Here is a 14,821-nt window from a genome sequence, read left to right as displayed (position 1 = left end):
CGAGTCCGCTTTTTTGTCCAGTCATAGCTTTAGCGCCATCGCTACAAATGGCAATACATTTTGTCCAATCAATCTTGTAGTTGCGAGTGCTTTCTAAAAATATGTCGTACAAACACTGACCTGTGGTGTTTGAAGAAAGTGCTTTGCAAAATAAAATGTCTTCTGTGATACTTTCATCTGCTTCAAAGCGCACAAATACTACAAACTGTGCACAATCTGAAACATCAGTAGATTCGTCAAACTGCAAAGCAAAATGTGGGCTCTTCTTTAATTTCTCGACTACTTGTTCTCGAATGTCACTGGCCATATCGTTTATTCTGCGTTCAATAGTATTGTCAGAAAGTGGTATGCTTTTTAGCTTGCTTGCCTCCTGCCTACCTAACATAATTTCAACCATATCTAGGGCTGCTGGCAAAATAAGATTTTCGGCATCTGTATGCGGCTTCCCTGCTTTAGCAACTCGGTATGCAACTCTGTAACTAGCTAATAATGCGTTTTCGTTGACACTGGATACCTAAAAACAGACAAAAAATCAGAAAAACAAATAAATAATTAAGCAATAATAAATATTATTTTTAATCACCAAATAACAATACTATTTTATTACCTGAATCATAGTATTTTGCTGCAGGTTAAGGGTTTTCAGCTTACATTCAAAGAAATCCAGCGGTTTATCAGCTTCTTTGGGATGTTTGGTTGAAAGGTGACGCATAAGTTTTGATGGTTTCATACTCTCACGTGATAATACATCGCCGCAAATTACACATTGAGGTTTATTATTCATGACAGTAAATCCGTATTTCAAGTAATTGTCGTAGTAATGTCTGTTTTTTTTCGGTTTTGATTCACTTCCGTCACTGCCACTTGTACCAGACGTGGAGGGCTGCGATCTTTTGAGAAATTTATCCATTTTATGGTCTTGCGGAGCAAAGCGCAAAGACAATACAATCACGTCTGTACTTGTTGGCGCATTCGCTTCCAGCGCCCCCGTGGCAAAGTTACTATTTGCAGGGCTCTTGCGACTTATTTGCAGAGTACAATTGATTTTTCGATTGATATTTAGGTCTCAACAGAAAGAAAATTAAATACGTAATTTTTAAAATCATTGACATACTTTTAATATGGACCTGGGGGGTCGCCAAAAATTTTTAACTTGTAAAGGGGTCGCGTATTCAAAAAGGTTGAAAAACACTGGTTTAGATCAAACTGCCTCTGTGCTGTCCTTGCTACTTGATTATATCTACGTAAATAAGCTGTCTGTGCCAAAAGCTTGTGATGTGTTGTATAGTTTCTGGCATGATGTGACATTTCTGCATGTGTTGTTTGTGAGTATTGTATCTTTGAGTATGTGTTTTCTGTAGTTTTTATATTTATGACTTGATTATGGCAACTGTGAACCCTTCTGTCTCCCTAAAGAGGCATCCCCAAGCTAACCGGCTATTTGATGCAGTTTTATCAACAAAATCCTGGGCTGGGTTTTAGGGATGCCTGCAATGGAGTCCCTTTTGAGCCAATGATTGCTTAATTAATTAATCTTTCAATGGCAGATTTAGGATGATGTTGTTTATGCTTAGTAAGTGTTGTTCTTGTTTTATTTGGAGTTGCTCAAGATCTGTGTGAGTCCAATGTATAACTCCAAAAGAATAAGTGAGTACTGGGACAATATACGTGTTTATTGCTTTAACTGTATTTTTTTCATTTAACTGTGTTCTGAGAATAGCATTTAACCTACTATGGTATTCTTTAATTAATCTTAATTATTATTATAAAGTGTTAATTAATGAAAATAGCACTCTGTATAAGTATCCATATTCCAATTGCTTAATAAATTATACCAGTTACATGGCATTTGGCATATTACACAGAAATGTGTAAATCTCAGTAATTTGATAATTCATTGTGAATAGAATATTTTATTCTGTGAATTTCAAACTAATGAGGATTTCCTGTGTATAATAGATGCAAATTATTAAAAAAAATCTGAGTTGCTAATTTCATTACCTCCTTGTTTGTTAGAACTATAAACATATAAAGTTTCTAAATATATAAAGTTTGTGGTAGTTCTAACAAACAAGGAGGTATAGAAATTAGCAACTCAGACTTTTTATAATTTGCATCTATGCTCACTGACCAAAAATGTTATGCACCCTGATAGAATACCCATTGGTTTGAGGTTTCAATTCCACAAACATCTATAAAATGCAGTCAAAGACATTATGCATAGCTGACAGAGTTTAAGAAAGGCTACATTGTTGGGTTGAAGGAAGCAGAATGCTTGTTTTGCCAAATTACTTGCTATCTAGACTTTCTGATATGATTGTGATGAGGCATTGGGGATAATGGATAAATGAATGTGTACATCTATGGTGGCAGGCTCTGGATGCTAAGAGACAGACCACCAGAGCAAATGATTATCTGATTGTGAGACAATCATGAATGGCTGCAATGGTGTGTCTACCATCAAACAAACAAAGGGAAGCCTCACTATAGAACTGCTTCTTTCCCTACTATTGGACTACTGTATTAGTGCAGTTCTTTGATAAAGGTGCCTCCTGTTCATTGTGTTGATAGTCTCAGAAAGTGGCAGATGACATATTAGTCATGTTGAACTTTATATCAACCAAAGCCAAATATTATCGGGCTAGAAACGGTTAATATACTAATAATTTAATAGACAATTTGCATTAGAATTAGGAGTTAGGCGCCATTGGTAATGCATCTGCATGGTAAGCAGGAATTGCGGGTTTGAGTCCCTCTTTGGGCCAATTCTTTTCTTCCAGTAATTCTAAAATTATTATTTAAATTTAATTAAATTATAATTATTAAATTTATCAAGAGATGGTGTCTAACGCCTAACTGTAATGCCAAATTGTCTATTAAATTATTAGTACTATAGCTGTTTCTAGCCTGACAATATTCGGCTTTGGTTGATGTAGAGCTTTAAATGTATTGGGTGTAGTAAGGATGTTTGATTAGTCATATTGAACATTACAACTTCACTTGATGATATTTTACAAAAGTTTATTTTATTGAATAGAAAGGCAGTAGAAAGTTTTGAAATTAGTTTGTATGTATTTAGAATAAAAAAGATATAACATCTATCCAAAACTCACTGACTATAATGATAAAATAGGATTATAACTGAAATGTGATAAAATTTCCTGTTTATAAAGTCTTTGCTTCTTTTAAAAATATTATAAATAAATAAATATCAATTTAGAATGAATGATTTAATTTATTAATACACTGCATTTTTTTTTCTAGTCAGACAAATATAATTGTCAAAAGCAATTGCTTAACCAGGATAGAATTCAAATTGTTGGAACAACTTGTAATTTTATATTGAATACTTGGTACACAGCAAACTGTGATAGTAAGTATACTTTGAATTATAAACTTTAATCTCTGAAAGAAACCAATTGTTAATTGTTAACAGATTGCTTCAAAGTGATCGATGATGATAAAGAAATTCTAAGCAATGAGTCATTACATTTCATCAACATTTCTCATTCCCTTGATGAATGTTTCAAAAATTATTCAAAGACTGAGGTAACAGTATTTTATCAATATAATGTTATATTTTCATTAAATTGTATCTAAAATCATAAATTTTGTAGAAAGGAAAGATTGTGAATTCAACAGTGTGTCATTCTTGCAAGGATTTATATCATAAAGTAAACAATGCATATAGAAAACTAAGCATGGCTCTCGATAATAATGTTTGTGCAGATATTTTAGATAAGGTATGTATTTTTGAAATATTTGAAAAAATTATTTCAATTTTTGTATGTTGTCATTTAAATATAATACACTAAGTATATAAGATTGTCAATTAGAATTGAAATAAAGAAATGAATCATGCCAAGTGATCGTTATTACATTACATTGTGCTTATAAAACAAAGTATATAAGATGTTTGATGTAATTGTTTTTTCCTAGCAGACAATTATGACTTCAGATAAAAATTAAAAGTGTAATGTAAAAAGAAATTTAATTATAAAAAGTTCATTGATCATAATTTAAAGAACTTTTGAAATGAAATTTGTTGGACTTATCATTAAACATTTTATGAACAAAATATGGCCTTATGAAACAAATATATTATTGTGTATTATATTGTGTAAAATCTGTAAGATAATTTTGTGGCTTGGAAGAATAAAGGCCAATGTCATGGGCATTTGCCTTTAACATTGGCTCGTATTCTTTGAAGCCATAGAATTATGCTATAATTTTCTTATTTATATATGAAGTTCATAAAATGGAGATTATATCTGTTTATTATTACCAATTTATTATACATGAATCCCATAAAACAAAAAAAAATACAAAATTTAATTAATATTTAATTACTAATATAAAAGCCATTGTGTGTGTGTGTGAGTTCCTTATAACTCCTGCAATTTTTGTCCAGTCCACATGAAATTTTGTTTATATTCATTTTATGTTCTGATGGAAAGTATAGGCTATTTATTTTGTGGAAATATTAGCTATAGAATAAACATTTTATTGATTTTGGATTGGTGATCACAGTGATGTCAGTGACCATGTGATATTCATGCTTGATGAGGGAATTTCTCTTAAGTTACATTTTAAAATATTTTGGCAAATGGGTTATTTTAAACTTCATTAAATTTAAACTTTAAAAATGATAGCTGCATCAGGTCACTTTTTTAAAAAAATCTTTCCATAGTGACCACGTGACATTCTATTATCAAATTGGAAGTAACAATCTAACAAGACCATTATTTAGAAAGTGTTATTGCTCATCTAATTAATGTACTGTACATACATCTTTTGACTAAATTATCAATATGGAGTTAAAGTTTCTTGCTATTTTGTCGAGAAAAAAAAAATGCCTAGGGGTAAAGCATAAGAGTAAAATTGGCCATGTAAATTCTAGATTTAAAAGAGTAAGTATGACCAACATCCCTGAAGGCCATGAAGTTGACTTGAGCAACATCGAGTAAGAATTGCTTTGTCAAGGGCTGCAGAAACAGCATCACAACATCAAGCTCAACTTGAAGCTCTTCTCAATATTTTTTATGAGAAAGTAGAATTCTTCAAACTCTACTTTCTCATAAAAAATATTTTGTCATGCTTTGATGGGAGAATTTCTATTTCTAATATAATAACTACAATTTGGTTCTTTTTTTAGGATTGATTTACTGTATACATCTTACTCAATTTGAACTCAATCTAGAAAACATTTCTACTGAAAATAAACTATTTAAAAAACTCGGTGCAAGTAAATAAACTAGAATAAACTTTTAATAGAAATAAATAGAATAAACTTTTTATCCTATAACTGTTCATTATGCTATGTAGGCAAATATTATAATTATCAAACTTTACAAAATGCATTTATAGTGTTTTGCATGCCTCTTTCTATGTAAACTCTAATGTTTGGGTAAGTGTAATACAATAAAATAAAGAAGTAAAAACACAAACAGATAAAAAGATTTAAGCCTTTTTTTCAAATGTAAGAAGTCTCCTTACTTTTAAATTTTCTTAAAAGTCCATATACAGATCTCCCTCATACAACATGATACTTCTACAACATGGTTTTGTTCTAACATGATTCAAAAATTTGGGAAATTTTCCATACAAAATTTCACAACTCTTTATTCAATATTTTTTATTCAAGTAATCATACATTATTTCAAATTTGCCCATGGATTTTAGAATATTGAAATTTTCAATTTGTTTTGTGCTTTGTCAGGTTTGATTAATGAAAACTGATAGTACAATTTTTTTCTTCCTTGTCCTAGCTTTCCTATCAACCAGGTGGTAGTTGTTGTTGTTCTTAAATTTTAGTCTTTAACACTATCACTATGTTTTGTTTTTATAGATTAATATTTGTATTTAGTAAAGTTTATTTAAACATTTTTAGATAAGTGTTGTTAAACTTTTTTCTCCTGTAGGTAAGTAATCATTTATAAAAGTGATGAACAAAATACTGTATTTTGTTCATCATTTTTATAAATGATTACTCAATCTCATACTCAGTACTCAAACAATTTGTTATTTGAACACAAATTCTGGAAAAAAAATTGCTCATTCCTTGATTGAACAAATTTTTAAATAATAACATTTATTTTTATTTTTTCACACATAAAAATTTTTATTATAAAGATATCAGGTCAGTCCATAAGTTCGTGTGCATTTTTATCTATAAAAAAACCAACAAAAAATTTTAATTAAATTTTATTTCAATCTATAATGTATTCACCATTATTTTGTACAATCTCTTGCCATCTTGATGGTAGCTTTTTAATCCCGTCTTTGTAAAATGATTTCGGTTTTGAATCAAAATATTCAGAAATAGCCTTTTTTACATTGTTCTCATCCTCAAAAGTTTTTCCTTTTAAAAAATTCTGCAAACTCCGAAAAAGATGATAATCACTGGGAGCAATATCTGGCAAATATGGTGGATGAGGTAAAATTTCCCAGTTGAAGCTTTGGAGTTGAGCAGTTGACGTTGTTGTCAGTTAGCTATTGACAGTTCATGTGGTATCCATTTTCCTAGCTTTGAAACTTTTCCGATTTGTTGTAGATGTCTATGAACAGTTCCATGGGATGAATTTAAACGTTCCGCAATTTCATCAACTGTTAAAGATGGTTCTGCTTCAACTAGTGCAGAGAGAGCATCATCATCAAAGTCAACAGGTCTTCCAGTACGAGCCTTATCCTCCACACTAAAATCATTATTTCTAAATCTTTCAAACCACTTCTGCGCAGTCCATACACTAATTACAGTTTGATTATGAACAGTATTTAATTTTTTGGCTGCATTTGTAGCATTCTCATCACTTAAAAATAAAAAGTATAAAACATGTCTCTTATATTCATCTGTTAGTTCCATTTTAACGAAACTAAACAACCGAAATGTTTCCAATTCTGAACAGTATTATATGAATGAGATCCAATTTAACACTTCAGTGTAAAAAGTATCACATTAGACTGGCATTTTTAACAGCAAAACAAGATTTTTCTTAAGATCATAAAATATGCAGAACTTATGGACTGACCTGATAGAAAAATGAAGACAATTTTGTGATCAAGATATACAAAAAAAATTCAGATGACAATACTTTGTAAAAAGAAAACACTTTCAGTTAACTAAAATTAATATTAATGTATAATACAGTACTTTAATTGTGATTGTTAGTTAATTATTGATTGCTTTAATAAACATATTTTTCTTAGTAACAAAAAAGAATATACTGTACTATACTTTTGTTAACTTTTGGAACCTAACCCCATGTTTTGCATTAGTCCTTTGTTTTGAATAGCATGGATTTGTATAACATGACATTTTTTCAGAACATAACTACTGTGTTATACAAGAGATACCTATATTTTCTTTACTGTACTCATAAATGTTGAACAACAGTTGATGTATAATATTGCAGATCCAAAATATCAAGGAAATGATCCTTGAGTCAGAGTTCATAAAATATCAAAAAACTATACAGTATTAAATTATGACTGCTATAAAACAAAACTTATAATTTCAACAACAATAATTAGTATAAAACTCAGATATTACTGTGCAACTTTCAAATTCAGTATTTGCAACAATATAGTTAATTATTAGTACAATTTATAAAATTCTAATTATTCAAAATCTCAAACAGTTAACTTGATTAAGGAAAATAACCTAGCAGAAGACAAACTCAATCAGCCAGGTTGATCAATTAAACACTTAAAATTCAACAGCTGTGTACTGATATATAGAATATATAATATAGAAGTATAGCTTTCTGTATCAATTTGACAATGGGCCTTTATACATTGTTAATTAGTATATTGAACATGATTGCAAAAAATAAAATGTTTCTTAATTGTGTTTCTACAAATATTTAACATATACCACCATATAACCAGATAATATTTTTGTCATTATTCTCATACTAATGATAATCAAATGTTAGGTTAGTATGAGATTATGCAAATAAAGTTCTAGTGTTGACAGAGTAGTTCAGGTTTAACATAACTCAATTCACTCCAAAATTGAAAGTAATTGAAACAAAAAGAAAAAGAAATAATGTAAGTAACTAAATATAAAAGAGATAATTATTTATATAAATTATTAAATAATATATTAAAGCAACAGAGAATATTTATTTATAAATAATTAATAAATTATTTACAAATAAATAATTTTCTCTTTGCTATCTCACAATATTTTCAAATTCTATCTTCACAGTTACATCTTTGCACAGTACTTATCTTTCATTTGACAGCTTCCTGTTCAATTATTTTGCCAGGAAACTGTCTTAAGAATATATATGGAGACTTCAAAGGAAATTTAAAAGTGTAGACTTTATGCATTGTACTTATAAGAACTAAATTAAGAAAGGTGCTCAAGAACCTTTTTTATTTTTGTTTTTGCTTGTTGTTGTTAAGCTTATTCAAACAGGAATTTCACAACAACTGGAGAGGAATGCAAGATACCCAAAATGCATTTTATAAAATTTGATGATACTTGTTTTTAATACATGCATATGTTAAGGATAACTGTCAGAGAACAAATTCCCTGAATTGAGTTTTTAGAAATTTTTACTAAAAATAAACTTGTTTACAAGATTGTGTTTTGGATTCAAATTAACATAAATCTGTCACATAATAGTCTATAAAACTGGTCTGTAAAGTGAAATTTTATTTTTATTAATTTTAATAAGGAAATAATGGAAATGCAAAAATTCAGATTTATTATAAAATAACAACAGAATTTTAAATATAAAAATGTAGACAAGATATAATAAATGAAAAGACATTCTTCATGCATGGATGTACAGACTGGAATGTAGTAAAAACAGTAGTTGGGGAAGTAGCCACATAAACTTGCTGATTATTATGTAAAAAACATTAAAAAGTTTCTCGATATTTGAAAATTTTTAACTACAGTACAGTGCACTCGCATTCCTGAAAAATTTTTTCCTAAAAACAGGACCAGAGTCGGGTGTAGGCAAACTACACTTTTATAATTGCCTAAGGCCCAGATCTGAAAGAATTTGTGAATCGATTTGTAAACTTTTATTTCTTTATTTCACTAACGTTTTAAATTCAAATATAGTCTCTAAACCAATGAGCTTTTAGGCTTTCATTTATTATTGACACCTGTAGAATATGGATAAAAACAAGTATTGAGGATAATTTTTAAATTGGTCTATCAGATTGTATCAGCAGAATTTAGTATCATATCATCTCTAGCTAAAATTTGCAGTATGTATTAATTTTATAAACAAATTTATCATTTTTTGAAACAACTAAAATGTCATGTGCTAAAATTAAATTAACAATTCTCTGTATTAGAATGTACACTGTTTGAAGACAAAATTTATTCTTGTTTTTCTTTGCAAATGCTGTGCTGCAACAACAAATGCTTTTAATTGTAATTCTTTATTGTTTCATTATAAACTAGAAATTTTCAAAACATAACAAATTTAATATGGCTACAGCATATTTTAGTCATACAGTATTAATTTGTTATAATTAAATATAGTTCAATAAATATGTTGTTAATTTTGTAAAATTTGGAAAAGAAAAAAAACAAGCATAATTGGTTGAGATTATTGAGAATGAACTGCATTTAATTTCAATAAAAAAGAGTTTCTTTACCAATTTTCATTGTAGAAATGGATTTACTATTAAAATTATTTTTATATGCTGTATAGTTCTAAATCTTATTTAATGATTTAATCTTTGACTTCTGGACTTTAATTTTCAATAGCAGTATAAGTGTATTGTATAAATTATTTATGGTAATTGCTTGAATTAAAAATTTTAATGAAAAATGAAATTTTACAAATTACAAAACTATATTAATAAAAATATACAAAGCAGAATCTTTAAATATAAATTCTAGATATACCTAATATTTGTTCTCAATTCACGAATTTGAGAACAAATTGAAATTTTGAATGTATTTCATTATATTTATTTTATATGTTTGTTTCTCACTTATTGTTAAATTAAGTTTTATTTGTAATTTTGACTGTTATATATAATTATAACAATTTTTGAGTTATGACAGCAGTAAAGTGTCTTTTTCCCCAAGTTATTTGTTAATATAGTATAGAACACATATTGTCTGTTTTAAAATCAATTATAAAAAATATCATTTGTTTTTAAGTTTGAATTTAAAGATATCTGCAAAATGAATAAATAAAGATATTAAATCTCTTTAAAATTTTAATGTCAGTTTAAAATTTGTTTTGTGTGAAATTAATTTTTTTGTCTGTTTCTAAACAAACACTCATAGTGGTTAGATTTGTCATTCTAATTTCTCTGTTGTATTTTTTTTTTAATATAGTCTTGACTTCATACTTTACATGTATAGTCATAAATTGTACTAAGATGTAGAATTATGTAATTTCTAGCTTCCTCACTTAATTGATATAATTGTAATAAATGATGAAACATATCTTAATTTACAGATAAATGTCACTCGCCACGAATGGAGGAATATTTACAAATGTATACCACATCATAATCAGGATGCAATTGTATACATTATAGCTGTTATAACTTGTTTGCTTGTGATTATTTTCTATCCTGTGTATAAATTTGTGGGTGTGAAAAATACTTTAATATTAAAACGTAAGTTAAAATTTCTGTTTTTAAACAATACTTTCAGCTTCCTTTTCAAACTTTAAATTTGAATTTCTCTTTACAGAAAAACGTCTTTCTGAACTGCGTGCTACAAGCAGCAAAAGTAGGCAGTTTTCGTCTTCGAGTCACAGTGATTAAGCTTTGATAACATATTGCCAAAAGACAATATTTAAATTGAATGAACACAATCTATTTATAGCTGTAAAAATTTATATGATTGTAAATAAAAAGATTATTTTTCTTTTTTATAATAAATTAAAAATTTTGTACCTATTTAGTATTGTCACTTTTGTTAAAGAAAATGTACTTTCTCTAATATATGTATTTTAAACAAGGTATTACAAAGTCAATAACTTGGGGAAGACACTTCTAATGAAAAAATTGATAAGAATGAAAATTTAATATTTTCAAGGGGCTTAAGATGTAAAAGCAAAGCCTCTTCTGTCCCCTTTCTGGATGGGATGAGAAAACCCCAAATTTTTTATCTTTGAATTCTGTATTAAAAAATCCAGCAACAAGGTGCTTAACTTTTCTAGCAACATTTAAAACTGCATGTGTGGCACTATCTGTTATATTTTTATTATAAAATGGCATAGAGCTTAATTTTGAAGGTAAGGTTGGGTTTTATGAAAAATTCTAAATGCTAATAATGAGTAAAATTAAGTCCAAACCTAATGGAGCTGTGACACACAACCCCCTTTATCTCCCTACCCTCCAAAATTTAATAGCATCAATTCCCCTAATAAACAAACCTCCCTGCAAAATTTTGAAATTGTTTGACAAAAAGCACAGGCATTATTAAGTTTCAAATAGTGAATGAAATCATGCCTCCCACACGCTAACATCCATGTATACAGGAAAACCCTCAAATTTTTTTGTTTCTTGACATTTTGAGTACAAAAATTAAAAATCTTGGGGTCATTTTTTGACTGACTGCCATACGTTCCCTCTGTTACAACAGCTGGGAAGGTAAAAATAACGTTTTATTGAGAATATTTTTGAAGAAAATAATTTTCTATAATTATCACATTTTCAAAGATAACAGGCTAATAAACTTTTTGTGAGATAATTAATTGAAACAATTTCAAAATTGAACTTAAGTGCCCGATTTCTGAATTAATTTTTAAATAATTAAAATTGTGTGTATTTCATATTTTCACCCAGAAATCAAAACGAAGATTATTTTCACATTGATTTGTTTAAAATTAAAAGTATCTCCATTGAAATTTTGAAGTTGCTCCCCCATCCACCAAGGGAAAGGAATTTTTACACAATTAAAAAGGCCCATCAAAAATATTAACTTTTTTGTCATTGCCATAGAAAATTCAATAGCAGTAATATTGCCTATATTTTTTTATAAAAAAAAAACTAGTACTAAATTAATGTTTTTGATAGCATCAATTCCCCTTTTTAACATACAAATTACAGCCAATGACAATGACAATACTCAAACAGGATGAGCATTAAATTTGTTATAAATTTAATGCTCATCCTGTTTGTACATATTCTTTTGTAAATTTGTTACATATGCAATCTTAAATTTAAAATATTTATTGTCAAATCTGAAATAGTTTGGAAAGCCATACATTAAAATAGCATTTCTAATATTGTATTATTGAAATTATGTAAGAATTATCTTAAAACATCATTTATAAAGCTTTGTTATAGAATATTTTCTGTAATGCTGAAATGATCATCTTAATCCTTTATTGAATTTTTAGCAACATTTTTATGAAACAAAAATCAAGTTAACTCACCACAATTGTCATTAAACAAATTTATATTTTTCTAAATTGTAATAATCACTTGAATTTTTAGTGAGAAATACAAAGTCAATATAGCTACTCCTCACTTAACCATTTGGAGTTATTACCAGCTCTCCTGCATGGGAAATCTCTCAATCTTAGCCTAGGTCTGCAGTCGGTCAGTATTCACAATCTCTAAAACTACATTTTTTTTTTTTTTTTAATAAGTGGATAGGTTGTTGTGCATCCACTTGAAGGATTCACTAAAATATTAATCTAAATGTCTTTGTTTTTTTATGAAGACTTTAAATTTCGGCACATTTTATAACTTTTGCTGATTGTATTTTTTGTTCTGTAACATGTGAGATGCAAATTAAAATGAAGTTATTGAGTCGTAGTTTCCTTTAGACCTTCTCTTTATCCAGAATAAATAAAAAGAATTAAGCTCCTCACTTAACAACTTACTCATAAAAACAAAACTCAGTCATGGAGGATTAAATTTTTAACATACAAATTACAGCCAATGACAATACACACTGAAAATTATAATTCTTGATAATACACTATTGTCTTTCTATATCTTAAGCTGTATAAGCTATAGTTTCAAATGTTTAGATTATTCTGCATACTTTTCAGATACTCTTAAACTGCATATATTAATAAATTCTGTTAAACAAAATAATACACAAACACAAAATCATCTATACACAAAATTTATTAATTCTTGTGCTTTATAATTTTAACAATAATTAACGTTTCCCACCAACACGGGGAGCTTTCACAGGAATAGGCTTTGCTGCCTTTTGTTTAGGAGCCAACTTCTGCTGCTGTTAAAAAGAAAAAATATCAATGAATGATTATTCATTTTTATTTTGTAATATTTGTCTTTTCTGGTTGAATTATTTTAAATTAAACCAAACTTTATTTTAAATGTATAACATTAGCAATATCTGTATGCTACTCCTTCTTCATCCCTTTCAATAGACTTGTTAAATCAATAATAGATTGCTGATGAATGATTAAGATATATAACAATATTTGTTAAGTAATACACTGTTTAAAAATTCTTTATAATAAATGATTACAAAAAAAGGAATATTTTTGTTAATCACTGGCATGCAATTTTACACTTCTGTTTATTATAAAGCTCTGATAGATGTCTTCAAATAATGGAATGTGCATTCCGGGCTGCTTGGACATACTATTGATATCTCACTAAATGCTCTAAGAAACTGTTTGACACTATTCTGTTCTATTGTAAATTCTACTACAGTAATATTATATGGCATGTTTTAATGGCTAATAAAAATCATTAGTGTAAAAAAAATATCAATCACTTCACTAACAGATAAAAAATTGGCAATGCATTAGCATAAGTTTACAGTAATTAGAAATTCAGCAAATAACAAGAGAAAAACTGATTTTCATTTTTTTAATGTAACAGTAAAACAAATGATAAAATACCTTTGCAGGAGCCTGAACAACTTTCTTCTGAGATTTCAAAGCTCTCTGTTTTTCTTTTGCAGCCCTAATTATAAAAGTATTTCAATTATTTTATTTACCTATAAGCTTTAAATTTTATAAGTTAATTACCTTATTGCTTGTTCTCTCTGAGCCTTTCTCACTTCTGGTTTCATGTTACGCTTAGCAATAATATCATTTAAACTAGCTCCAACAATAGCACGTTGAAACTTTGTTGTTCTTCTGGTTCTCTTCTTAGCAGCTTCTTCCTCTATTCCCTTTTTATGCTTTCTTCGATACAATACCGTCCATGTTATCTTACGTGGGTTACGTTTCATTAAATGTGAAGCTTCACATTTTGCATTTAAAAACTGGAAAGTCTGGTTGTAAAAAAAAATGATTTTAGAAATCTATATTAATGAATATCAGAAAACTTATTATTGTACATTTATAATACAGTAGAACCTCGATTATCCGGACTAATTGGGGATGAAGGTAGTCCGGATAAGGAAAAATCCGGATAATCGAAACAAACACTTTGTCTTTTAATGATAATACAAGACGTTCTCTTTTCGATGACATACCGGTTGTAATATTAAAAGTAAATACTGTATTTAAATCGTGATCAAATTTTCAAGATACAAACGTTCGTATTAAATTTGGACTACTGCTGGCCAACGCTAACAGACTACCTATTGTTTAAAAGGCCCTCTGGTGGCGCAAGAAGACGGATTTTATAAAATAAAAAGCAGTCGAAACTACACTTTTATGAATAAAAATTTGACAAACTATTTATCGTTTTATGACGAGTAAAATTTTTTCGTCGCGTTCGCGGCTTTTAAGTAATGCATAAACCTTCGAGGCGCGAGGCCCTTCAAACCGCCAGGCATAGGCGGTGGCCCACGTCGTCCATGCCTTACGCCGCCCTTGGTCATAGAAATGATGTAATTTGAATATAAATTATTTATAAATACGTATGTCAAGTTATATTTTTATTA

General features: G+C 28.5%; 2 protein-coding genes across 3 annotated transcripts in view; one reads left to right on the top strand and one right to left on the bottom strand.

Annotated features, from left to right (window-relative positions):
• LOC111614353 (osteopetrosis-associated transmembrane protein 1-like) overlaps nt 1-10,894 on the top strand; it is a 12,938-nt gene extending 2,044 nt beyond the window's left edge. For both annotated transcript variants that reach the window (XM_023355726.1, XM_023355727.1), the window contains exons 3-7: nt 3,265-3,373; nt 3,437-3,549; nt 3,618-3,743; nt 10,443-10,605; nt 10,682-10,894. In XM_023355726.1, coding sequence (XP_023211494.1) covers nt 3,265-3,373; nt 3,437-3,549; nt 3,618-3,743; nt 10,443-10,605; nt 10,682-10,755 — 585 coding nt within the window. In that variant the 3' untranslated portion in view covers nt 10,756-10,894. The remainder of the gene's footprint in view (nt 1-3,264; nt 3,374-3,436; nt 3,550-3,617; nt 3,744-10,442; nt 10,606-10,681) is intronic.
• A 2,165-nt stretch (nt 10,895-13,059) lies between these two features.
• Nucleotides 13,060-14,821, bottom strand: part of LOC111614354 (60S ribosomal protein L24-like) — a 6,930-nt gene continuing 5,168 nt past the window's right edge. The window contains exons 2-4 of the mRNA XM_023355728.1: nt 13,956-14,203; nt 13,827-13,890; nt 13,060-13,189 (exon numbers count right to left, since the gene is read on the bottom strand). Coding sequence (XP_023211496.1) covers nt 13,112-13,189; nt 13,827-13,890; nt 13,956-14,203 — 390 coding nt within the window. The 3' untranslated portion in view covers nt 13,060-13,111. The remainder of the gene's footprint in view (nt 13,190-13,826; nt 13,891-13,955; nt 14,204-14,821) is intronic.

This window comes from Centruroides sculpturatus, unplaced genomic scaffold, assembly GCF_000671375.1.
Source record: "Centruroides sculpturatus isolate CEXI.00-Female unplaced genomic scaffold, Cexi_2.0 scaffold2150, whole genome shotgun sequence".
Classification (NCBI taxonomy): Eukaryota; Metazoa; Arthropoda; class Arachnida; order Scorpiones; family Buthidae; genus Centruroides; species Centruroides sculpturatus.
Note: the sequence above shows the minus strand (reverse complement) of the source record. Positions and strands in the feature narration are given on the sequence as shown.